The sequence below is a fragment of the Meleagris gallopavo genome, chromosome 31, assembly GCF_905368555.1.
Source record: "Meleagris gallopavo chromosome 31, MGAL_WU_HG_1.1, whole genome shotgun sequence".
NCBI lineage: Eukaryota > Metazoa > Chordata > Aves > Galliformes > Phasianidae > Meleagris > Meleagris gallopavo.
The window spans coordinates 1,079,247-1,103,580 of record NC_139434.1 but is presented as its reverse complement, the minus strand read 5'-3'; the positions used below and the strand labels follow the sequence as shown (position 1 = coordinate 1,103,580).

At 68.7% G+C, this 24,334-nt stretch overlaps 3 protein-coding genes across 5 annotated transcripts; 2 read left to right on the top strand and 1 right to left on the bottom strand.

Moving 5' to 3' along the window:
• Positions 1-1,697: 1,697 nt before the first annotated feature.
• Positions 1,698-11,684, top strand: RARG (retinoic acid receptor gamma). The gene is made up of 8 exons (XM_085212347.1): positions 1,698-1,993; positions 5,628-5,776; positions 5,912-6,053; positions 6,662-6,819; positions 8,848-9,024; positions 9,127-9,331; positions 9,861-10,019; positions 10,409-11,684. The coding sequence occupies exons 1-8, from the start codon at positions 1,828-1,830 to the stop codon at positions 10,543-10,545; spliced, it is 1,293 nt and encodes a 430-aa protein (XP_085068473.1). The 5' UTR covers positions 1,698-1,827; the 3' UTR covers positions 10,546-11,684.
• Positions 11,685-12,352: 668 nt separating this feature from the next.
• ITGB7 (integrin subunit beta 7) lies at positions 12,353-19,673 on the top strand. Its single transcript, XM_085212293.1, has 15 exons — positions 12,353-12,499; positions 12,586-12,659; positions 13,749-13,935; positions 14,323-14,493; positions 14,604-14,836; positions 15,676-15,834; positions 15,923-16,018; positions 16,107-16,196; positions 16,510-16,650; positions 16,840-17,027; positions 17,380-17,591; positions 17,958-18,180; positions 18,368-18,597; positions 18,952-19,112; positions 19,224-19,673. The coding sequence occupies exons 1-15, from the start codon at positions 12,430-12,432 to the stop codon at positions 19,317-19,319; spliced, it is 2,331 nt and encodes a 776-aa protein (XP_085068419.1). The 5' UTR covers positions 12,353-12,429; the 3' UTR covers positions 19,320-19,673.
• On the bottom strand, positions 19,422-24,078 carry ZNF740 (zinc finger protein 740). Of its 3 annotated transcripts, none has more exons than XM_085212389.1 (7): positions 23,942-24,078; positions 22,677-23,021; positions 22,286-22,417; positions 22,103-22,189; positions 21,888-22,011; positions 20,919-21,037; positions 19,422-20,807 (listed from the first exon to the last, which is right to left on the bottom strand). In XM_085212389.1, the coding sequence occupies exons 2-7, from the start codon at positions 22,683-22,685 to the stop codon at positions 20,718-20,720; spliced, it is 561 nt and encodes a 186-aa protein (XP_085068515.1). In that variant the 5' UTR covers positions 22,686-23,021; positions 23,942-24,078; the 3' UTR covers positions 19,422-20,717. The 3 variants fall into 3 exon arrangements, with proteins under 3 accessions (XP_085068515.1, XP_085068512.1, XP_085068513.1); XM_085212386.1 differs by having other exon boundaries at positions 22,838-23,021; XM_085212387.1 differs by having other exon boundaries at positions 22,838-23,021; positions 23,907-24,064.
• Positions 24,079-24,334: the final 256 nt, after the last annotated feature.

The following is a 24,334-nucleotide window of genomic DNA, read 5'->3' as shown; positions in this document are numbered from 1 at the left end:
CCAAAGCCGGCTCAGTGGGGGGGCTCAGCCGGGGAGGGGGGGGGGTTCACGTGGGTGTGCCCACGCGTGCACGCGGCCGGGGAGGGAAGCTGCTGTCCTCATCCTCTCCTCCCCATCATCATCCTCGTGTGACCCCCACCCGCGGGGCGGCTCTGGGAGGGGGAACCGGGGCGGGGGGGGGGGACGACGACAAGAAAGCGTGGGGTCGTGGAGATGTGGGGACACGGGGGTACGTAGGGGGACATGGGGGGATGTGAAGGGGGACTTCAGGTGTACTGGGGACACAGGAGGTGGGGACGGACACGGGGACGTGGAGAGACACGGGGACACCACTGGGGATATGGGGACACGGGAACAGAAGAAGCACTGCGGATATGGGGACACGGGGCACACGGGGGCCGGGAGGCACCTAGAAATGGAGGCGTAGGAGAAGTGGAGCCAAACGTGGGGTACAGGGGCCGTAGGAGCGGGGGGACACGGGGGGGGGGGGGGGGCACGGGGGACGCGGTTCAGCCTCGCACAGCCGCGCCAATGTGGGCACACACGCGTGCAAGCAGAGCACCAGCCCGGTGCAGGCGTGCGCCTCGCTTCCCGCAGCCCCGAACACACGCGTGTGCGAGGCACACATGTGGTGCCCATCCCTGCCCTCCCCCTTCCCCAGGCGGGGAGAGGGGGGGGGGAATGCGATCATGGAAAAAAATTGGGGTGGAAACGCCTGTGCTCAATGGGGGCTTTGTTCTGTGCTGCAGCAGCGGGGCCCCAGCACAACCCCCCCATCCCGCCACGCCCCGGGGGCTGGGGGTGCGCACAGCCGTGCCACGCCGTGCAAAAGCGTGCGAGGGCCGCGGCGGAGGCGTGCACGGCCGGGCCGAGGTGTGCAACGCTGCACGGAGCCGTGCGAAGCCGTGCGAAGCCGTGCAAAACCGTGCGAAGCCGTGCAAAACCGCGGGGCTGCAGGACGCCGGGCGACGTCCCAGCGCTGCGCGGCGTCACGCGGAGCTGTGCCACGCCGTGCAAAACCGCGGGGCTGCAGGACGCCGGGCGACGTCCCAGCGCTGCGCGGCGTCACGCGGAGCTGTGCCACGCCGTGCGACGTCACGCAACGTCACGCAACGACATACGGAGCCCGCGGGGGGGCGCACTGGGGGGGCGCGGGGGGGCGCACGGCGTTCGTGCCCTCCTCTGTCCGTGTGTCCCCGTGTGGCACAACGTGTCCGTGGTCCTTTTCCGTGTCCACCCTTTATGTCCCCATCGCACATCCCCCGTCTCCGTGTCCCGTGGACGCGTCACACCGTGGCTGCGATGTCCCCGTGTCCCCGAGCCTTTGTTCCACACCGTGCCCCCCCGGTCCGTGCCCCCACATCGCCGTCCGCGTTCTCCCCACGCTCGCTTCTCTCCGTGTCCCACCCCGCGTCCCCCCGTCCCCGCGTCACCGCCACCCGGTCCCCGTGGCCGTCCATCCTTCCGTCCTCCCGTTCCGGGACCTGTTCCCGTACCTCCTCTCCTCTCCTCTCCCCGTCCCCGTGTCCCCGCGTGTCCCCGCGTGTCCCCGCGTCCCTTTGTCCCCGTCTGCCCCCGTCCCCATGTCCGCGCGTCCCCTCCCGTCCCCACTTCCCCGTCCCCACGTTCTTCTGCCCCCGCCCCCCGCTCTGCCCCCCGCCCCCTCCCCGTCCCCACCCCCCCACGTCCCCATATCCCCGCCCCCTCTCCCCCCCACCCCGGGGCGGTTCTCTCCGCGGCTCCGCCGTGGCGGGGCCGTGCCCGGTTGGGGCCGCAGCCGCCGCGGGGCCGTCCCGCGCCGCGTGGCTCCGGTGGGCTCTCGGGACGATGTACGACTGCGTGGAGGCTCTGGCGGTCCCGCGGCGGCTGCACGACGTGACCAACCGCGGGGCGTGCGCGCTGCGCAAGGCGGGCTGCGGGCCGGGCTGCGGGCCGCGCTACGGGCCGCGCTGCGGGGCTCTGCCGTGCGTCTGGCCCGGCGCTGCACCGCACGGTGCGTATCTATCGCGCGGGGACCGGGCGAGCGGGGCGGGCGGGCGGCGCTGCGGGGATCGGCGCTGCGGGGACGGGGCCGCCGGTTCGAGAGCCGGGAGGAGGGAGCGGGCGGGGGGGCCGCGCTGAGGGGGTGCGGATGTGCGGGGCCGGGGCTGTGCGGGGTCAGAGTTGTGCGGAGCCAGGGTTTTGGTGCCGGGCCGGGGCTGTGCGGGGTCGGGGCTGTGCGGGGTCGGGGCTGTGCGGGGTCGGGGCTGTGCGGGGCTGGGGCTGTGCGGGGTCGGGGCTGTGCGGGGTCAGAGTTGTGCGAGGTCAGGGTTTTGGTGCCGAGTCGGAGTTGTGCGGGGCCGGGCTTTTGGTGCCGGGTCGGGGCTGTGCGGATCGGGGCTGTGCGGGGTCGGAGTTGTGCGGGGTCGGGGCTTTGGTGCCGCGGGTTCGAGACCCGGGCGGTGCGGGTCGCGCTGACGGGGTCCGAGCACAGCGGGTTCGAGGCCCGGACGGGGGCTGTGCGGGGTGGGCTGTGGGGAGGGGTCGGCCACGGGGGGGGGGGGTCGTAGCGGGTTCCGTCCCGTCCCGTCGCGTTGGTGCGGGGCCGCCCGGGCCCGCGGGGCCGCCCGGGGCCGTGATTCAGAGCTGGGGCGGGGCGGGGTGAGTCAGTGCGGGGGGGAGAGAGCGTGAGTGTGAGTGCGAGAACGTGAGTGTGAGTGAGGGATGTCGGTGAGTGTGAGTGAGTGTGAGGGGCCGTGATTTTGTGCGTGGGTCTGTCTGTGTGTCTGTCTGTGTGTCAGTCGTGCGTGTGACACAAGGCGTGTGAGTTGCTGAGGGCTGTGGCTGCGTGTTCACGACGGGGTCGTGTGTTCACAACGGGGTCGTGTGTTCACGACGGGGTCGTGTGTTCACAACAGGGCTGTGCGTGTGCGTGATTGTGAGCCGGGGGGGTGGATTTGGGGGGGGGGGTGCGTGTGCCACCCTCAGGCTGTGTGAGTGCTGCGTGCGTGGGGTCTGTGCCAGGTGTGAGTGTGACAGACGTGTGCGTGACACCGAGCGTGACACCGAGCGTGACACCGAGCGTGTGCGTGTGTGACTGTGTGTGTGTGGCTGGGCCCCTCTGGCGTGACGTGGGGGGGGTGTGGAAACCGGTTGTGTGTGTGATGTGATGTGGTGTGGGAGGGTGTGGAAATGTGGGGGTGTGCAGGGCGGTGTGTGTGTGTGTGTGGAGGGGGGGTGTGGGGGGGTGATTTTGGGACGCACACCCATCCCCGGGCCCCGCTGTCCCCCCGGCGTTGAGGTGGGGGTGCAGAATCCCTTTTGGGACCCGCTGTTGGGGGGGGCCCCGTTGGCACCCCGAGGGCTGTGCTGGTGATGTGATGCGGGGGCGGGGGGGGGGGGGGGAGATTCCAGCGGTTCCATATTAACCCCTATGGGGCTGCCCCCCCCCCCCCCCCACCTACCCCGCCTGCACCCGAAGTGGGGGGAGTGGGGCGATGCGGGGATCCCCAGGATAAAGGAAGGAAACTGAGGCACGAAGAGCCCAGCGCCCCGTGCCGCCTCCCTGATCCCTCCCAGATGGGGGGCGGGGGGCGGGGGGGGGGGGGGGGCACCCATAGAGCTTCTCCCCTCGAGACCCCACAGAAGCGGGAGCCCTCCTTAGAAACGCTCCCCCCCAGAGTCAGGATCCCCCCCCCCAGAAACAGAACCACCCCCCAAAGCCCCCCCGCACTCAGATCCCCCCTCCCGCAGCGGTGCCCCTCCTTGGAATCGCCCCCCCAAGGCGAGACCCCCCCTGGCGGCGCCCCCCCCCCATCCCCCCCCGGCCGTGCGGCCCCCCCCCGTGGGCGCAGCGCCTGCGCGGGGGTGCAGCTGGGTGTGGTGCGTGCCTGCGGCTGCGGCTGGGTTTCGGGATGGGGGGGGCGGAGGGGGGGGGGGGGGGCGGCTGTTTGTTGTCGGGTGACCACGGCAGGGACGGGGCGGGAGGTTCCCTGGACTTCTAAAAGTGTGCCCACCCCTCCCTCCCCCCCCCCCAGAAAAAAAATAAAGGGGTGGGGGGGGGGCGGGGGCGGGGGGGGCACACCAGGAATGCGGGGGGGGGGGGGTGAGACTGAAGGCGGGCTGAGCTCCGCTCTGGCAGTTCCGGCCCTTCCTTTTCTTAATGCGCACACTCAGCGTGCTCACACACACACACGGACATGCACACGCACACACGTGCACACACGTGCTGAAATACACACACAGATGTACACATGCCTACATACACGCGCGTGCGCACACGCACATACACACATGTGCACACACATATGGGCACGCACACACATGAGCATGCAAATACACATGCGCACACGCACGCACACATGTACACACATGTACATGCACGTGCACACTCAAGCACATGTAGACATACGCGCCCACACGCACACAACACATGTGCGCATACACACATGTACACACACAGATATACACACACATGTACACACACACAGACATGTACACACACACGTACACACACATATACACACACGTGTACAACCACACATGTACACACACACACAAGCGCACACACAGGCACACACATGTACACACATACAGACGTGTACACACACATATACACACACACGTATACACCCACACATGTACACACACACACATGTGCATGCACAGGCACACACACATGTACACACACACACATGCACACACATTTACAGACACACATGTGTGCACACACACGTACATACACATTTACACACCTGCACACACATTTACACACACACACGTATGCACACACACGTACACACGCAAACATGTACGCACACACGCGCACACACACACGCACACACACGCGCACACACATGCACACACACACATACACACACACACACGTACACACACACACGTACACACACACACGTACACACACGTACACACGCATGCACACACACACACGTACACATACACACACACGTACACACACACACGTACACACACATACACACACATGCACACACACACGTACACATACACACACACGTACACACACACATGTACACACATGCACACACACACATGCACACACGCACACACACATGCACACACACACACGTACTCCCACACACATGCACACACATGTACACACACACACACGCACACACACATGCACACACACGTACACACACACGCGTACACACACACACATGCACACACACACATGCACACACATGCACACACATGTACACACACACACATGCACACACACACATGCACACACATGTACACACACACACATGCACACACACACATGCACACACATGTACACACACACACATGCACACACATGTACACGCGCACACATGCACACGTACACACACACACAGACACGCACAGACACACGCTCACACACGTGCTGAAATACACACGCACACAGCCCCCAAAATCAGACGCCCACGGGGGGGGGGGTGGCGCAGCCCCCACTTCTGTCCCCATGGTTGACACCCCGTCCCGCGTCCCCTTCCCGTCTGTCCTTCTGTCCCATCCCGACGTCCTCCCGTCTTCCTGCCCCGTCCTGCTGCGCTGGGGGTCCCATGGGGGGGGGGGGGGGGCTCCACGGTTTGGGACCCGCGGGCATCACGCCGTGCCCCCCCCAGGCGCCGAGACGCAGAGCAGCAGCTCGGAGGAGATGGTGCCCAATTCGCCCTCGCCGCCGCCGCCGCCGCGCGTCTACAAGCCGTGCTTCGTCTGCAGCGACAAATCCTCGGGGTATCACTACGGCGTCAGCTCCTGCGAGGGCTGCAAGGTGGGCGTCCGGGGGGAGAAGGGGGGGGGGGTTGGGTGGGGGGTCTCGGCCCAGCTCCCGCGTGCCCCCCCCCTCTTCCCCCCCCGTTCCCCCCCCCAGCTCTCCTGTCAGCCCGTTTCTCCGCCCCGCTCGCAGGGTTTCTTCCGCCGCAGCATCCAGAAGAACATGGTGTACACGTGTCACCGCGACAAGAACTGCCAGATCAACAAGGTGACGCGCAACCGCTGCCAGTTCTGCCGCCTGCAGAAGTGCTTCGACGTCGGCATGTCCAAGGAAGGTGTGTGTGGGGAACGGGGGGTGGGTGGGGGCTCTGCCGTCGCCCTGGGGGCCGCAGCCACCTCCGCGTGTCCCTCGTGGGCCGTCCTTTGTGCCCCGCCGTCACCGTGGGGCTGTGCGCCGTCACACAGGACGGCCGGGGTTGGGAGGGACCTCAAGGATCACGAAGCTCCGACCCCCTGCCACAGGCTGGCGGTTCAGCTGCGTTGTCGCCCGCTGTTCTGCCGTCCCCCGGCACCGTGGGGCCGTCCCCGCTGTCCGCGTGTCCCCACGCTCCCTGCGCTCGGTGGCCTTTTTGGGGTGGGGGGGGCCGAGCGGGGTCGTCCCCTCGTGTCCCCACCCCGGGGTGGGGGACCCGCGGCCGCGTTGTGCTGTATGTGGGTGGACGTCCTGCCGCTGCCGTGTCCTGGCCAGGAGCCCCGGGGGGGGGGGAAGCACCGCCTGGGGAGGGGATGGGAGTTGGGGGCACCCCTGGAGCTCCCCCAGCCTGGGGACGGCGGCAGCACCGGCGTGGGGAGTCCTACGTGGGGGGACGCCCGTGGGGTCCCGCTGGGTGTTGCTGCCCCACGGCATCCCCACGGTGTCGTCGTCGTCGTCCCCCCCCCACAGCCGTGCGCAACGACCGCAATAAGAAGAAGAAGGAGGTGAAGGAGGAGGCGGCCGACAGCCCTGAGCTGAGCCCGGCGCTGGAGGAGCTGATCCAGAAGGTCAGCAGGGCGCATCAGGAGACCTTTCCCTCACTGTGCCAGCTGGGCAAATACACCATGGTGAGTGCGGGGGCACCGTGGGGCCGTCGGTCACCCTGTGGGGCTGTCGGTCACCCTGTGGGGCTGTTGGTTATACTGTAGGGCCGTCGGTCACCACATGGGGCTGTTGGTCACACTGTGGGGCTGTCGGTCACCCTGTGGGGCTGTCAGTCCCATTGTGGGGCTGTTGGTTACCGTGTGGGACTGTTGGTCACCCCGTGGGTCTGTTGGTCACCACATGGGGCTGTTGGTTACACTGTAGGGCCGTCGGTCATCCCGTGGGGCTGTCGGTCCCATTGTGGGGCTGTTGGTTACCGTGTGGGACTGTCGGTCACCCTGTGGGGCTCTTGGTTACACTGTGAGGCTGTCAGTCACCCCGTGGGGCCATCGGTCACCCCATGGGGCTGTCGGTCACACTATGGGGCTGTTGGTTACCGTGTGGGACTGTCGGTCACCCTGTGGGTCCATCAGTCACCACATGGGGTCCTTGGTTACACTGTAGGGCCGTCGGTCACCCCGTGGGGCCATCGGTCACCTCATGGGGCTGTCGGTCACCCTGTGAGACTGTCAGTCACATTGTGGGGCTGTTGGTTACCGTGTGGGACTGTCAGTCACCCCATGGGGCCGTTGGTCACCACATGGGGCCCTTGGTTACACTGTAGGGCTGTCAGTCACCCCATGGGGCTGTCGGTCACACTATGGGGCTGTTGGTTACCGTGTGGGACTGTTGGTCACCCCATGGGGCTGTTGGTCACCACATGGGGCTCTTGGTTACACTGTAGGGCCGTCGGTCACCCCATGGGGCCGTCGGTCACCCTGTGGGGCTGTTGGTTACCGTGTGGGACTGTGTTCACCCCATGGGTCCGTCGGTCACCACATGGGGCCCTTGGTTACACTGTAGGGCCGTCGGTCACCCCGTGGGGCTGTCAGTCCCATTGTGGGGCTGTTGGTTACCCTGTGGGGCTCTTGTTTACACTGTGAGGCTGTCAGTCACCCTGTGGGGCCGTCAGTCACCCTGTGGGGCCATCGGTCACACTGTGGGGCTGTCGGTCACATAGTGGGGCCGTTGGTCACATAGTGAGGCTGTTGGTCACATAGTGGGGCTGTCGGTCACCCCGTGGGGCCGTTAGTCACCTCGTGGGGCTGTCGGTCACACTATGGGGCTGTTGGTTACCGTGTGGGACTGTTGGTCACCCCATGGAGCCGTTGGTCACCACATGGGGCCCTTGGTTACACTGTGAGGCTGTCAGTCACCCCGTGAGGCCGTCGGTCACACTGTGGGGCTGTCGGTCACACTGTGGGGCTGTTGGTTACCGTGTGGGACTGTTGGTCACCCCATGGGGCCGTTGGTCACCCCATGGGGCCGTTGGTCACCACATGGGGCCGTTGGTTACACTGTAGGGCCGTCGGTCACCCCATGGGGCCGTCAGTCACACTGTGGGGCTGTTGGTTACTGTGTGGGACTGTCGTCACCCCGTGGGTCCGTCGGTCACACTATGGGGCCATCAGTCACACTGTGGGGCTGTTGGTCACATTGTGAGGCTGTCAGTCACATAGTGGGGCTGTCAGTCACCCAGTGGGGCTGTCGGTCACCCTGTGAGGCTGTCGGTCACCCCATGGGGCTAGTGACCATACCATGGGGCCGTTGGTCACCCCGTGGGGCCGTCAGTCACCCCGTGGGGCTGTCAGTCACCCCATGGGGCTATCAGTCATACCATGGGGCCGTCAGTCACCCTGTGGGGCCGTCGGTCACCCCGTGGGGCTGTTGGTCACCCCATGGGGCTAGTGACCATACCATGGGGCCGTTGGTCACCCCTTGGGGCCGTCAGTCACCCCGTGGGGCTGTTGGTCACCCTGTGGGGTTATCAGTCATACCATGGGGCTGTCAGTCACCCTGTGGGGCCGTCGGTCACCCCGTGGGGCTGTTGGTCACCCCATGGGGCTAGTGACCATACCATGGGGCTGTTGGTCACCCCATGGGGCTAGTGACCATACCATGGGGCCGTCGGTCACCCCGTGGGGCCGTCGGTCACCCCGCTCCCCCTGCAGAGCTCAAGCGCTCAGCACCGCGTGCAGTTGGACCCGGGGCTGTGGGACAAATTCAGCGAGTTGGCCACCAAATGCATCATTAAAATCGTGGAGTTCGCCAAGCGCCTGCCCGGCTTCACCGCGCTCAGCATCGCCGACCAGATCACGCTGCTCAAAGCCGCCTGCCTGGACATCCTGGTGAGTCGGGGGGGGGGGGGGGAGAAGGGGGGGGAGATGCGGGGCCCGCAGAGCTCGGCGCTGAGCCCCCCTCCCACCCCCCACCCCTTGGTCTCCCCGCAGATGCTGCGGATCTGCACGCGCTACACCCCCGAGCAGGACACCATGACCTTCTCGGACGGGCTGACGCTGAACCGCACGCAGATGCACAACGCCGGCTTCGGGCCGCTCACAGACCTGGTGTTCGCCTTCGCCGGGCAGCTGCTGCCGCTGGAGATGGACGACACCGAGACCGGGCTGCTGAGCGCCATCTGCCTCATCTGCGGGGGTGGGGGCGGCGGGGGGAGGCGGGGAAGCGTCCTGGGATAGAAGGCGGGGTGGGGGTCTGTGGGTACGGGGCGCAGGGACCTCAAGGGAGCCTGCAGACAGGAGGGGATCAGCTCTTGGGAAGGGGAGAAACAGCAGGACGAGGGGAACGGCTGGAAGCGGAGGGAGGGCAGCTTTCAGTTGGCTGTCAGGGGGAAGTTGTTTGCTGGGAGAGTGGGGAGGTGCTGGAACAGCTGCCCAGAGAGGCTGTGGATCCCCGTCCATCCCTGGAGGTGTTCGAGGGCAGCAAGGATGGGGCCCTGGGCAGCCTGGGCTGCTGTGAGATGTGGAGGTTGGTGGCCCTGCGTGTGGCGGGGGGTTGGAGCTCCGTGATCCTTGAGCTCCCTTCCAACCCAACCCCGCTGTGACTCTGTGCTCTGTGCCGCAGGGGGGGAACGGGGCTCAGTGGGGCGGCTGGTGGGAGGAGCGGATGCTGCCGGCGAGATGGGGCCGGCTGTGACCCCCCCCCTTCCCTCCCCCCCGCCCCCCAGACCGGCAGGACCTGGAGGAGCCCGAGCAGGTGGAGCGGCTGCAGGAGCCGCTGCTGGAGGCGCTGAGGGTTTACGCGCGGCGGCGGCGGCCGTCGAAGCCCCACATGTTCCCCAGGATGCTGATGAAAATCACCGACCTGCGCGGCATCAGCACCAAGGGTGCGGGGGGGGGCGGGGGGGGGCGGGCGCGGCTGGGCTCGGCGGGAGCGATGGAAGGAGAGCTGGGGGGGGGGGGGGTCCTGGCGGGGGACGCGCGGGGACGCGAAGGGGGGAAACGTGCAGGGCTGGGGGGAGTGGGGAACTTGCAGGTGCTCCCCCAGCCCCGGCCGGGGGGTCCTCGCAGTGTTACGGGGGGAGGGGGGAGGATGCGTGGGGGTCCGCGGGGTGGGGGGGGAAGGTTCAGTTTTTGGGGGGGAGGTGGGGGTGTAAAGCTTACGGGGAGAGCACGCAGGGACGGGGGGGGATGCGGCTGGAGGGATGAGGGGGGATTTTAGGGGGGGTTGCGGGGGGATGTGAGGTGACCCGTGCCCCCCCCCCCGCACCCCCAGGCGCGGAGCGTGCCATCACGCTGAAGATGGAGATCCCGGGCCCCATGCCGCCGCTGATCCGGGAGATGCTGGAGAACCCCGAGATGTTCGAGGAGGAGCCCCCCCCGGACCCCCCCGCGGCCCCCGCCTCGCCTTAGGCCGGGGAAGGGCCCCCACTCTGCTGCCTTCCGGCCCCCCCGCTCCCGCAGCGCTCTGCTTCTGGGGGGGCTCCGCAGACTGACGGACCCGGCCCGGGGCGGGGGGGGCGAACCCCGCGGTGCCGCTGATGCCTTAACCTGGCCCCCCCCCCCCCCCCCCGTGTGCCCCCTACCACCTCAGCTTCGTGCCAAAGTGCTTGCGGAGGGGGGGCACCGATGGACAGAAATCGCCCCCCCGCCCCACCCCAACTGAACGCCCGCCGCCCCCCCGCTGGGGGCACCCCGGCCGTTATTTATTCAAGAGGAGACGGGGGGAGGGGGAGGCGTATCCCGCTTGGCCCCCCCTAGTTGGGGGTGTTTGGGGGTGAGGTTGGACTGCCCCCCCCTTTCCCCCTACTCGCTGTACGAGGTGGGGGCCGCGTTTTTATTGCTGGGTGATTTTATATAGATACAAAATGGGGGGGGGGGCGCGGGGGGCCTCCTGGGTTCTGCTTTTCTATGCTGGTGGGGGGGGGGGGCACAACTCTTCGCAATCTCCCCTTCCTCCCACCCCCCCCCCCTCCCCCCCGGGCACAGAACACTATAGAGACCAAAGAGGGGGGAGCACACGCTGCTCCCCCCCCCCCCCCCCAATTCGTGGGGGGGTCCTAAGCCATAGGAGAGCGCAATGCCGGGGGGAGGGGGCTGTCGCCTGACTCCCCCCCCCCCGTTTCCTTCACAGGGCAACTTACAAGGGGGGGCACCCCAATTGCCCCCGGGACCAAATTGCCCAGCCCCCCCAACCCCCCCTCCCATGTCTGTTACCCACAGCCCCACTGGATGCGGGTGGGTCCTTTTGCCTCCCCCCCCCCCCCGCCCAGTGCTGGAGCTCCCCCCCCCCAGTTTGGGGCCGCGGGGGGGGGCATTCTGTTACACTACACCCGGGAGTGCCCTCCCCCGCGGGGCAGCACTTCCCCCCCCCCCCGTTATTTATTCCTTTGCGTTTACATCTCCCCTGCCGCCTTCCTTCCCTCACCCCCCCACCCCGTGCCCGAGCTGCCCCCCCCTCGGGGGGGCCCCGCAGCCATGTTTACAGCTCCCCCCATCCCGGGGGGGGTCGGGGCTTTTCTATTTTTGCAAAATAAAGTGATGGAAACAAAGGGGGGGGAGCGAGTGGTGCTCGGGGGCAGCGGCCCCCCCGAATAATGGGGGACATTGAGGACCCCCCCGGAACTTTGGGGATAATAATAATAATAATGGGAGATGGGGGACACGGGACAACGGGCTCACCGCGAGGTCGGGGGGGGGGGGGGGGGGGGCACGTGGGGGCAGCTTAAGACCCCCCGACATCGCGGGGTCACCCCGGGGTCCCCCCTTCAGGGCACGGCGCCGGGTGGCCGCAGGGGGGCGCTCCGGATCCGCCCCTCCCCCGGGAGCCCCGCGGCGCTCCGCGTCCCCACCTCCGCGCTGCACCGCCCGCCCCCCTTTATGCCCCCCCCCCTCCGTGCCCCATATCCCCCCCATACCTCCGTGCCCCCCCCACGCCCCCATACCCGGTCGTATTCTCCCCACACGCCGTCCGTGCTCCTCATCTCCCCCTAAACCGCCTGTACCCCTTTATGCCCCCCCCGGACCCCCCCGTAGCCTCCTTACAGACCTCCGTGTCCCCCATGGCCCCCGTGCCCCATCCCTCCCAATACCGCCCGGACCCACCAGACCTCCCCACAGCCCCCCCACAGCCCCCCGTACTCCTCCACGTCCCCCATACCTTCCTATAATCCCCCGCCCCATCCCGCCTTACCCCACTCACACCCCGTGCCCCTCCGCCCCGTCCCTCCCTATTCCGCCCCGCCCATCCCGGGGGGGGGGCCCATAACCGCCTCCTCCATCGGGCAGCGCGGGGCGATGGGGCTGGGGGGGGTCCTGCTGCTGCTGCTGCTGCTGCCGCCGCGGGCGGCCCCGAGGGAGGCAGGAGGTGAGGGCTGGGAATGAGGCGGGGGTGGAACGGGACCCCCCCGTGGACATCCTGACACTCGCCCCCCCCCTCCCTCCATCCGGCAGCGCCGTGCCGCCCGCAGCCCTCCTGCGAGGAGTGCATCAGCTCCCACCCGCGGTGCGCGTGGTGCGAGGAGCCGGTGAGTGCGGGGGGGGGGGGGTCACCCTCCGCGGCCTCCCCATGGGACCCCCCTCTCCCCCCTCTCCCTGCCCCCTTTGACTCCCCCAGCATCACCTTGGGAGCATCCCGGAATCCTCTCTGGGATCCCCGCAGAATCATCCCCTGGGAAACCCCAAAACTCCCCCCGAGGCCCCTTTGGGACCCTCCGGGACCCCCCCACAGCCCGGGACCCCCCCCCCCCCGGAGCCCCCAGGAGTCCCTTTCTCTTTAGGAACCCCCAGGACCCTCTCTGGGATCTTCTCCCAGCGCTCCCCTGTGCCCCCCTCAGGTCTGCCCTGGGGTAACCCCGAGTTCTCCCCCCGGACCCCCCCCTTGTGACCCCCCTACCCCCGTGACTCCCCTGGGACCCTCTTAGAGCTCCCAAGACCCCCCCCCCCCCTTCCTGAACCCTCCCAACTTTGGGAGGGGGTCCCATGCACCCCATCCAATTGGGGCAGATGATGTCCCCGTGTCCCGGGGGGTGTCCCTTTGATTTGGGGGGGGGAGTGCTGAGGTGCGGAGTCACAGGACAAGTGTGGGGGTGGGTGCCGGGGGGATGCGGGGGGGTCACTGAGTTCTGTGGGGCGCTCAGCATCCGTGGGGACCTCCCTGTTCCATTGACCCCACTGTGCCACGGGGCCCCCACCGTCCCCAGGGGTCACCGTAGGTCCCATAGTCGCCACTGTCCCCATAATGCCACCGTCCCCACCCTGTGGGAGCCCCCGCCCTGGGGTGCCCCCCAATCCCCCCCCCGGCATTGCGGGTGGCATGAGGAAGCAGTGAAACCGCAGTGACAAACAGCACGGGGGGGGGGGGGGGGGAGGGGGGCTGCACCTGGGGACACCGCAGCCCCACGTGGCCCCACAGGGATGGGTGGGGGGCGATGGGTGGGGGGCGATGGGTGCGGTGTGCAGGGCGCTGGGCTGGGGGTGCAGGGAATTTATGGGGTGGGGGGGTGGGGTGTTGGGGTAGGAGGTTGGGGCTGTGGGGCTCCTGCTGGGTTTGGGGTGCAGGGTGACGGGCGCTGCCCCCTCCCCCCCCCCCCCCCAACCCGGTCCCGTTCCTGCAGGACTTCCCGGGGGGGGCACAGATGGAGGCGTCGCGCTGCGCCCCACGGGAGATCCTGGAACACGCCGGGTGCCCCCCCGGGGCCATCGTGGATCCCCGTGGGAGTCTGCGGGTCCTGAGGGACACTGGGGGGGGGGACGGCGGAGGGCAGCTGCAGCCCCACAGCGTGGAGATGGAGCTGAGGGCTGGTGAGGGGGGGGGGAGGCGGAGGGAGGAGAGGGAGGGGGGGGGACGGAGGGGCGGTGGGGAGGAAAGGGGGAGACGGGGATGGAGGGATGGTGGGGAGATGGGGGAAATGGGAATGGGGGGGTGGGGGGGGAGGAGGAAGGGAGGGGGAGATGGAGGGGAGATGGGGGGGAACGTGGAGGGAGTGGGGGGGGATGGGGATAACGGGGAGGGTGGGAGACGGAAAGAGGGAGGGATGGGGAGATGGAGGGGGGACAAATAGGGGGTGGGGGGTGGGAGAGGGGAGGCACCGAGAGACGGAATGGGGGGCTGAGGGGGAGGACGATGGGTGAAAATGGGGAGAGGGGGGCATGTGTGTGTGTGGGGGGGCTCTGACGGCGTCCCCCCAGGTGAGGAGCTGAGCTTCGCCGTGCGGTTCCGGCGGGCGCGGGCGGTGCCGGTGGACCTTTACTTCCTGCTGGACCTCTCCTACTCCATGCGCGACGACCTGCGGCTGCTGCAGCGCCTGGGCAGCGAGCTGCTGCGTGCTCTGCACAACGCCTCCAGCGCCGCCCGCATCGGTGCCACGCCGACCCCCACCCCAACGCCGCCCCCAGCCCCAATTCCCAGCGCTCACCCCGGCGACCCCGACGCCCGCCGTTAACCCCGACTCCTGACCTCCGCCCTTCAGGCTTCGGCTCCTTCGTGGACAAACCTCTGCTGCCCTTCTCGGCGGTGACCCCCCAGCGCAGCCCCTGCCCCGCCGCGGAGCCCTGCGCCCCCCCGGCCGCTTTCCGCCATCTGCTGCCGCTCACCAACGACAGCGCCGAGTTCAGGCGCCGCGTGAGCAGCCAGCGAGTCTCGGCGAACATGGATGCGCCCGAGGGCGGCTTCGACGCCATGGTGCAGGTGGCCGTGTGCCAGGTGGGGGGCGTGCAAAGGAAGGGGTGTGCGAGGGGCTGTGAGAGAGATGGGCTGTGCGGGAGGAGGTGCGTGCAAGAGGGGGGGCGGCTCCACGAGGGAACGCGAGTGTGCAAGAGGGCGCGTGCAGGGAGCGGGGCTGTGCGAGGGGAGGGGGTGTGCAGGGGGTGTGCAAAGGGTGTGCAAGGGATTGTGCGAGTGCAAGGGAAGGAATTAGTGCAAAGGAGCGGGGTGTGCAAAGGGGTGTGCAAGGGATTGTGCGAGTGCAAGAGAAGGAATTAGTGCAAAGGAGCGGAGTGTGCAGGGAGGTGTGCAGGGAGGTGTGCAAGGGGGTGTGCGAGTGCAAGAGAAGGAATTAGTGCATAGGAGCGGGGTGTACAGGGGGTATGCAAAGGGGGGTGTGCAAGGGATTGTGTGAGTGCAAGGGAAGGAATTAGTGCATAGGAGTGGGGTGTGCGGGGAGGTGTGCAGGGGGTGTGCAAGGGATTGTGCAAGTGCAAGAGAAGGAATTAGTGCAAAGGAGTGGGGTGTGCAAAGGGGTGTGCAAGGGATTGTGCGAGTGCAAGAGAAGGAATTAGTGCAAAGGAGCGGGGTGTGCAAAGGGGTGTGCAAGGGATTGTGCGAGTGCAACAGACCACGTGTGTGCGAGAGATGGGGCACACGGGGGGGGGGGGACACACGAGGTTCAATGAGGACACAAAGGGGCATCGGGACCCTGGGGGGCACTGGGGACAGCGGGGAGATGTGGAGCGGGCCGTGAAGGTGCGGTGTCACGGGGGGTGGGGGGGCAGTGGGACCCGTTGGTCACGTGGGGACACCGCGCCCCCCCCCCTGCCCCCCAGGAGCGCATCGGTTGGCGCCCGGTGCGGCGGCTGCTGCTCTTCGCATCGGACGACGTCTTCCATACGGCGGGGGATGGGCGCCTGGGGGGCATCGCACGGCCCTGCGACGGCCGCTGCCACCTGGATGTGCACGGCGAGTACAGCAGCAGCCACCTCTATGTGGGTCAGGGGGCCGGGGGGGGGTCGCGCGGGGTTGGGGGGGGGGGAGGCTGCGGTTTGCGATGGCGCCGCACCGCTCCCCCCGCAGGATTACCCGTCGGTGGGACACCTGGCTCAGGTGCTGTCGGATGCCGACATTCTGCCCATCTTCGCCGTCACTGCGCCCGTGGTGCCCGTGTACCGGGTGAGGGGGGAGTGGGGGGGTGCGGGGGGGGGAGTTATGGGGCTGCACGGGGGGGTTGGGGGGTGACGCCGCGTTGTTTCCCATCCAGGAGCTGAGCCGCCTGATCCCCGGGGCGGTGGTGGGGGAACTGCGGGAGGACTCCAGCAATGTGGTGCAGCTCATCACCGACGCCTATGAGGTGGGGGAGGGCGTGCGGGGGGGGGGGGCGTGGAGAGGATGGGGGGGCCGAGGGACTTTGGGGGCACGAGGGGCATTGGGAACGTTGGGGACACTGGGGGCATTGGGGATGTGGGGGTGTGGAGGGGAGTGGGGGTCTGAGGGTCGCCGGGGACGTGGGGGGCGTTGGGGACGTTGGGGATGCTGTTGAATGAGGGGGGCGTTGAGAACACAGGGGGCGATGGGGGGCACTGGAGGTGTGGGGGGCACTGGGGGGCACTGGGGGCGATGGGGTCCATGGGGGGGTGACGTGGTGACGCGGTGGGTGTCCCCAGAGCCTGACCTCCACGGTGGAACTGCGGCACTCGGCACTGCCCCCCGGGCTCAGCCTCAGCATCCAGCCCCACTGCGGCGGACCCCCCGGACCCCCCCAGCCCCACAGCGCCCGCTGCACTGGGGTGGGCATCAACCAGGAGGTGGGGATGGGGGTCGGAGAGGCGGGGGGGGTGTCCCCAAACCTCGAATGTCCCCGTGTCGCGGATGTCCCCATCCGTGGTTGGGTCTCCCCCCCCATCGGTGCCCCCCCCCCCCCCCCCCACGGATGTCCCCTTACTGTGGGTTTTCCCACCCCACACGTGTTCCCTTCTCCCCCCCCGTGTCCCCAGGTGACCTTCACGGTGCGGGTGAGGGCAGAGAAGTGCCTGACCCCCCCCCAGCGGGTGGGGCTGCGGGTGGTGGGGGTCCCCGAGGAGCTGACCCTGCTGCTGAGCGTCCCCTGCGTCTGTCCCTGCGCCCCACGGCGGGGGGGGGCCACCTTCTGCCGGGGAGGGGACCTGGAGTGCGGCGTCTGCAGGTGGGGAGGGGGGGGAGGGGGCGATAGGGTGAAATGGAGTGAGATAGGGGAAATGGGTGGAGGGCAAATGGGGGGGGCGGGGGGGCGATGGGGCGGTGTGGGAGAAGTGGGTGGGCAAAGGGTGGAGGAAATGGGGCGGGTTGGGCAATAAGGGGCGGAACGGGGCCTGTGGAGTAGGATGATGAAATGGGGGTGGGGGCAACAGGTGGAGGGGGGGCGGTGCGGGGGGTTGTGGCACCGGGGAGTTGTGTGGGGGTCAATGAGGTGACGCGTTGGGGGGTCAAGGAGTGGGGGCGGTGGGATGGCCCGGGGGGGGCACGTGGGATGACCTCGAACCCCCCCCCCCCCCCAGGTGCCCCGATGGCCGCCGCGGCCGCCGCTGTGAGTGCGAAGGGCCGGAGGAGGCGGAGGGGGGCTGCCGACCCCAGAACAGCACGGCCCCCCCCTGCAGCGGGAGGGGACGCTGCGTCTGCGGGGCGTGTCGGTGCCCCCCCGGGCTGAGCGGCCGCTTCTGCCAATGCGAAGAGGGGGCGTGCGAGCGGCACGAGGGGCTGCCGTGCGGAGGTGGGCAGGGGCACGGGGGGCGTGGGGGGTTTGCCGTCCCGTGGGGGGTCCCGTCCGTGGGGTCCCGTCCCCACCGCCACCGTCCCATCCCTTTGGGTTCCGTCCCCTGGGTCCCGTCCCCGTCCCCCCCCCCCCGTTGCTCCCATTCCCATTCTTTAAGTCCGATTCTTTGGGTCCCACCCCGCGGATCCCTTCCCGCACCTTTCGGTCCCGTTCTCTGGGTCCCGCCCCCAACCCATCCCCACCCTTTGGCTCCCATCTCTCGCCCCCAGCCCCGAATCCCGTTCCCCCCCCCCCCAACTCCCGCACCCCCCCCCCCCGCCGCCTCCCGCCCCGCATCCCCACGCGCTTTTCCTCCGCTCCCAGGAGAGCAGCGGGGAGAATGCGTGTGCGGGCGCTGCCGGTGCCGCCCAGGGTTCGGCGGCCGCGGTTGCGGGTGTCCCCTGGCGCGGGACGGCTGCGTGCGGGGCGGCACCGAATGCAGCGGGAACGGACACTGCGAGTGCGGGCGCTGCCGCTGCCGGCGCGGGTTCGTCGGAGCGCTGTGCGAGCGCTGCCCGAACTGCGCCGGGCGCTGCGAGAGGCTGCGGTGAGCGGGGCTGGGGGGTGGGGTGGGGGGCGCGGGGCGTTACGGGGTGCGGGGACGTGCGGGGATGTAAGGATACGGGGATGGGGTTACGGGAGGGCGCGGGGGTGGCGGGGGGAGCGCGGACGGGGAGGGATGGGGACGCGGGACGCCGCGGGTCGGCGGCCTCACCGGGGTCCCTCCGGCCCAGGGACTGCGCGGACTGCGCTGCCTTCGGGCGGGGGTCGCTGCGGGGGAACTGCAGCCTCGCGTGCAACGGGACGGCGCTGCGGGTGCTGCCCCCCCCCGCGCCCCTCGGCGCCGCGCTGTGCCGGGAGCGGACCCCCGACGGCCGCGTCCTCGTGTTCCTGGTGGGGCGCGGGGACGGGGACGAGGACGAGGAGGGGGGGGACGTCGCCATCACCGTGTGGACTGAGGAGGGTGAGTGTGCGGGAGCCGCACCCCGCAGGGACCCCAAACCGCAGCGACCCCGTGCGTGGGACCCCCAACCGTAAAGCACCCCGCGGCCGGGGGTCTCTGCACCCCAAGGGACCCTGCGACCCAAAGGACCCCGCGGATGGGCGGAGGGGCTCCCGGCACCCAAGAGACCCCGAGGGGCGGGTCCCCGTGCCTACGGGACCTCTGGCACTCGCGAGACCCCAATAGGGCGGACCCCTGGCACTCGCGGGACCCCATAGGGTGGGTTGTGGAGCTCCTGGTCCCTACGGGGTGGGTCCCGGTGCCCCCGGCCCGGTGACGGGGGGAGGCTGGCGGCGCACTGACCCCATCCCGCAGCCCCACTGCTGCAGTCCCCGCTGCTGGTGGCGGTGGTGGCGGCGGCGGTGGCGGCGGGGCTGCTGCTGGTGGCCGCGTGGGGCCGCATCTCCGTGGAGCTCCACGACCGCCGCGAGTTCCGGCGCTTCGAGCGAGAGCGGCTCCGCGCCACGTGGGATCAGGTGAGCGACCCCAACCCGGGGGGAGGGGAGAGACGTGGGGGTCCGGACCGCGGCGTGACCCCCATCTGTGTCTCCGTCGTCCTGTCCCCCCCCCCCCGCCACCTCCCCCAGGACAACCCTTTGTTCAGGAGCGCGACCACCACCACCGTCAACCCCAACTACCTCGGGGGTGACAACGGGGACGGCGCCGCCGGGACCCCGCAGTGACTCCGGAATGTCCCCGCAGTGCCGGAAGGGTTGGGGGGGAGGAGGGGGGGGGGGGTGGACACCGCTGGGGACCCCCCCCAAACCGAGAAGCAGAGCCGAGGGTAGAAAAGGAGAATGACGTTTATTTAAATACCCTAACGAACGCCACCAAGGACCGACACCACGCTACTGGTAAAAAGAGACGACTTTATGACATCTTATAAAAACTACAGCTTAAAAGTGACGCCCCCCTCCCCCCCTCCCGACCCCAACCCCCCCCACCCCAAGTCCTTCCCTTCCCCCATAGCAAAATAAGTATATTAAAAACAAAACAAAACCCCCCAAACGAAACAAAACAAAAAAAAAACAGAAAAATGAAGCCGTGGGGCTTTCCAGGCAGCATTGGGGGGGGGGGTCGGGGGGGTCGGCGCGGGCAGGGGGCTTTGCTCCCCTTCCTTGTCCCCCCCCCACAGTTCACGAAGCCCCCATGGGGTTTGGGGTGACCCCACCCCGCTCTGATCCAGCGCAGTGCTGGCACTATGGCTGCACTGGGGGGGTTCCCGTGTCCCCTGAGGACCCCCCCCCAGCCCCCCAGCAGTGCCGTGGGACGATGACAGGGACACCATGGGGACACCAGTGGGGCCGCTGGGTCCCTTTCCGCCCCCACCCGTGGGAACGGCCCCGAGGCGCGGCTCCTCCCGCTGTGGGGTTTCAGGTTGGGGTGGAGTTTCCGCCGCACCCCCCCCTTCCCCCTCCCAACCCCCCCCGGCCATTCCCAGCAGTTCCGTTTGTTTTTAGGGGCAGGCGAAGGGGGTGGGGCTACAGTGACACTGGGGGGACCCCTTCACAGAGGGGGGGACCCCGTAAGTCCTCAGCTGTAGGGTTGCCACGCTCTCCCCGTCCCGGCTGTGATGGCTTTGGGCTCCCACCGTCGGGGGGGGGGTCAGGGTGGATTTGGGGCCCCCCCTTTCCCCCAAAGGCAGAGGTGACAGGGGGTGAAATGGCACCGAAAAGGGCAAAAAGAACGACTGCAAGGAGAAGGAAAAGTGCCCCAGCCCCGAGAGCCGGGGGGGGGGGGGGAGGGAAGGGGGGCTGCTCTGCCTTCTGCTTCTCTTTTCTCGCAAAATGGGGGAAGCTGGGGGGAGGGGGGGGGCTCCACCCCGCCCCACGTCCTTCCTGTGGGCTGGGGGCCGCTCTGGAGGTGCTCCCCCCACTCGGAGCCAACCCGAGAGGCAACGGTGGAGCCGGGATGGGGCGGGGGGGTCTCGAGGCAGGGGGGTGGGCAGAGCCGCCCCCGCCCCCGCCGCTGCGCGGGAGAAGGGTTCCAACTCATCCTCAGCCTATGTACAGTGTCGGGACCTGGTCGGGAAGTCCGGGGGCGGCGCGGGGGGGGACGCGGCCGCCCCCCAACGCTCGGCCCTACAGCAGCAGCTGCGCCTCGGGGCCTTTGGTCTGGCAGCCTTGGCACATGCGCTTGTGTCGCAGCAGCCGGTCTGTGCGGGAGAAGCTCTGGGGGGGGGAGGGAGTGGGGGGCGGAGGGGGGGGGGTGGGGAGTGAGGAGCGCGGCGGGGCGAGAGCCGTAGAGCCGTGTCCCCCCCCCCCCCGTGTCCTCACACGTACCTGCATGCAGCGCTCGCACTGGTAGGGCTTCTCGCCGCTGTGGACGCGCTTGTGGCGCTCCAGGTGGTACTTCTGGATGAAGCGCATGTCGCACACGTCGCACTCGAAGGGCTTCTCGCCTGCGGGCAGCGCGGGGACGCCGTCACCGGGAGCGTCCCGCGGCCCCCCGCTCCTCCCCTCCCCCCCCGATACCTCGTGGCCCCCCGCTCCTCCCCCCCACCCCCGATACCCCGTGCCCCCCCCGCCCCGCGAGCTCTGCTGTCCCACGTCTCCCTTCCCACGCCCGCCCCGGTCCCACTGCTGCCTCGTGTCCCGCGTCATCCCGTGTCCCCGCTGTCCCACGTCACCCCCCCCCCCACACACATCTTCCCCTGCCGGGAGCTCTGCTGCTCCTCCACCTCCCTAATGAGCCGCGGCACTGTAATTAACGCAGCACAGAGCCGGGTCCTGGGTGGGCTGCAGCAATGCGACGGGCTTTTCTGGGCGGCTCCTCCCAGCTCGTTATCTGACCCCCCCTCCCCCCGTCCAGGGAACGCATCGCCCCCAGAGAGAGCGGCTTTCCGGGCTCCGCGAGCAGCGGGGTTTCAGCCCAATGACAGCGACTGCGGGGCTGCTGTCGGAGCTGTGGGCATTTGGGGCTGCCTGTACTGCACTGCAGGTACTTCTGGCTGCCCCTCGCCACCGCGGGCATCTTTTTGGGTGCCCTTCACCCCAACAGAGGTGCGTTTTTAGGTACCCCCCCACCGCAGGGGATGATTTGTGGGTACCCATTCCCCGCAGCGGATGATTTTCGGGTGCCTCTCACCACTGGGGGTATTTTTGGGTGTTCCCCGCTCCTCTATAGATGCTTTCGGGGCATCCCTCACTGCCGCAGCTGACTTGGGGTGCCCCCGAGCACCAGGTGGTGTGGGGGTGGACAATTTTGGGCTGCCCCTCACCCCGCCGAGGACGACTTGCGGCGCCCCTTACCGGTGTGGATGAGGATGTGCCTCTTGAGGTGGTAACTGCTGCGGAACGCCCCGCAGCACTGCTCGCAGATGAAGTTCTTGTGGATCCTCAGCTGGAAGGAGCAGTTCTGCTTGATCACCACCACCTGCAGGGCGGGGGGGGGCGGCCCCGTCAGCCCCCCTGACCCACAGCCCCTCGCCCAGGGCGAGCCGCCCCCCCCTCCAACCCCAACCTGCCTTTTTAATGGACTTTTTGGGCTGCGACGCCTCCGCCGTCTCCTCCTCCTTTCGGCTGCGGGATTTCTCCCCATCCTGACGCAGTGCCTTGGCACGCAAAACCAAAACCCCACAGTGAGCCACCCCCCCCCCCCCCCCCTCCCCAGGGGTCACAGCGCCCAGCCCGCTCCCCCCGCGCCATACCAGCACGTCGGGGCTGCTGCCCCGTTCCCTGCCCTCCGCCTGCTTCGAGCTCTGCTTCGGCATCATCTTCTTGCTGGCCACCGTGGGCACCAGGCAGACGCCGGAGAGCCCCTCGCACGCCAGCAGGCTCGCCTGGATTTGGGGGGGGGGGGACGAGGGGGTCGGGTTGGAGGGGGGATAGAAAAGAAAGCAGAACAACACACGAGGCCGGCGAGCTGCAGAAGCCGTTCCGCTGCACCCCGAGCCCGCCCAAAGTGGAGATCAATTAACCGAGGACCTAATCGCTAATGGGTGGGTGGCGGTGGAGATGGGGGGGCGGATATGGGGACGCCGGGGGCCCCGGGGGCTGCAGTGGTCTCGGGGTATGGGTGGGAGCAGTGGGGCTCATTACCTGAGCCATCTTGGGTCTGTCTGTCTGTCCTCGACAAAGGGATTGTAACAATCCTTTGGCCTTAACGCTCTCCCAGGGAAGGATTTTACCGTTAGAAAGCCGGGATTTATATAACTTTGGTTTCAGTTAATCATTTTTTTTTGGCCGGCCTTGCCCAGTACCCTCCACTTCGCCGACATCGCGTGGGATCGGGGCGCCCGGTGGCTGCTGTCCTCCTCGGTCACCCCCCGGCTGTAGGGGGGGGCGGCGGCAGCGGGTGGGAGGGGACGGCGTTGTCCTCAGTGAGGGGACATCCCCGGTCCCCCCCCCCGACTCCGGGAGGAAGATGCTGCTGTGAGTCTTGGCCTGGGGGGGGAAAGGAAACGGCGCTGTGTTCTTAGCCTGGGGGGGGGAGGGGGGGCAGAGGAACCCCCTCGTGGGAGGTGAAAGGCAAAGGGGGCGGCAAGGGGTGGGGAGGTGATATGGGGTATGAGAAGGGCTGGGGGGGTGTTGAGTATTGTGGTGGTACGCTGTGGGGGGCTCGTAGGGAGTATTGGGGGGGATGCTATGGGGCGTGGGGGTAAATAGGGAGGGGACGATGCTACATGGGGGTGGGGGCGGCAGTGGGGAAGGGTGTCAGGGTGACAGGTAGCAAAGAACAGGGAGGACTACAATGGGATGAGTGGTGGAGAGAGGTGACATCGTGGGGGGGCCCAGGGGTGTGCGAGGAGACATGGAGATGCTTTTGGGGGGACTTGTGGGGGAGGTGACACAGGGACAGCTTGAGGGGGGTACTTGGGTGGGAAGGGACAGAAGGGAACGTTTTGTAGTGGAGAGGCACAAGGAGGACCGTGGGGAACATTGCAGGGCGGGGGAGGGGTGACAGATGGGGACGTTTCTGGGAGGGGGTGACACGGGGACGCGTCCCGGGGGTCGGGGTGACCGGCTGGAGAAGTGCAACACAGGGGGGAGGTGACCGACGGGACACAATGCGGGGGGGTAACCCCGGTTATTGGGGGAGGGGGCGGGAGGACGAGCCCGGACGGTGGGGGAGGGGCGCGCGGTGCAGGCCCCAACCGGGGAGCGGGGCTGGGGAAGGCCCGCCGCCGCCCCTCCCCGTCCCGGCGCCCCTCCCCCCGCTCCCATCCCGGTGCCTCCCGGTGGGTGGGGGCGGGGCCGGCGGAGGCGCCCCCCATCCCCCCGGTTCCCCCCCGCCCCGCCCCGTAGCCGTATCTCCGGGGCCGCCCCCACCTCCGGGGCCGAGCGGGGCTCCGCGGGGCCTGTACCTGCCGCGGGCCCTCCCCGTGCCGCTCCGCGCCGCCCCGGCACCGCACCGACAGCCGCGGCCCCCCTCCTCCGGCCGCCGCCGCTGACCCGGAACCGGAAGCGTCCGCCCCTCCCCTCTGCCTCCTCCAGCACTTCCGGCGAGGAGCCCGGAGGGCGGGGGCGGCATCGCGCATGCGCAGCGCAGCGCCATGAGGCGGAGCGCGGAGCCGCCATTTTGAGGCCGGGCGGGAGTTGCCCGGGCGGCCGAGGACGGGTGGGAGGGGGACGGTGCCGGCCCCGGGGGTCCTTCCCCGGTATTGCCCCCGGAGGGGGGGCTCCTTCCCCCCGTTACCGACCCTTGGGAAGTCGCTCCCCGCCCTCTAATTGCCTCTTACAGCCGCGGCCTTCTCGTC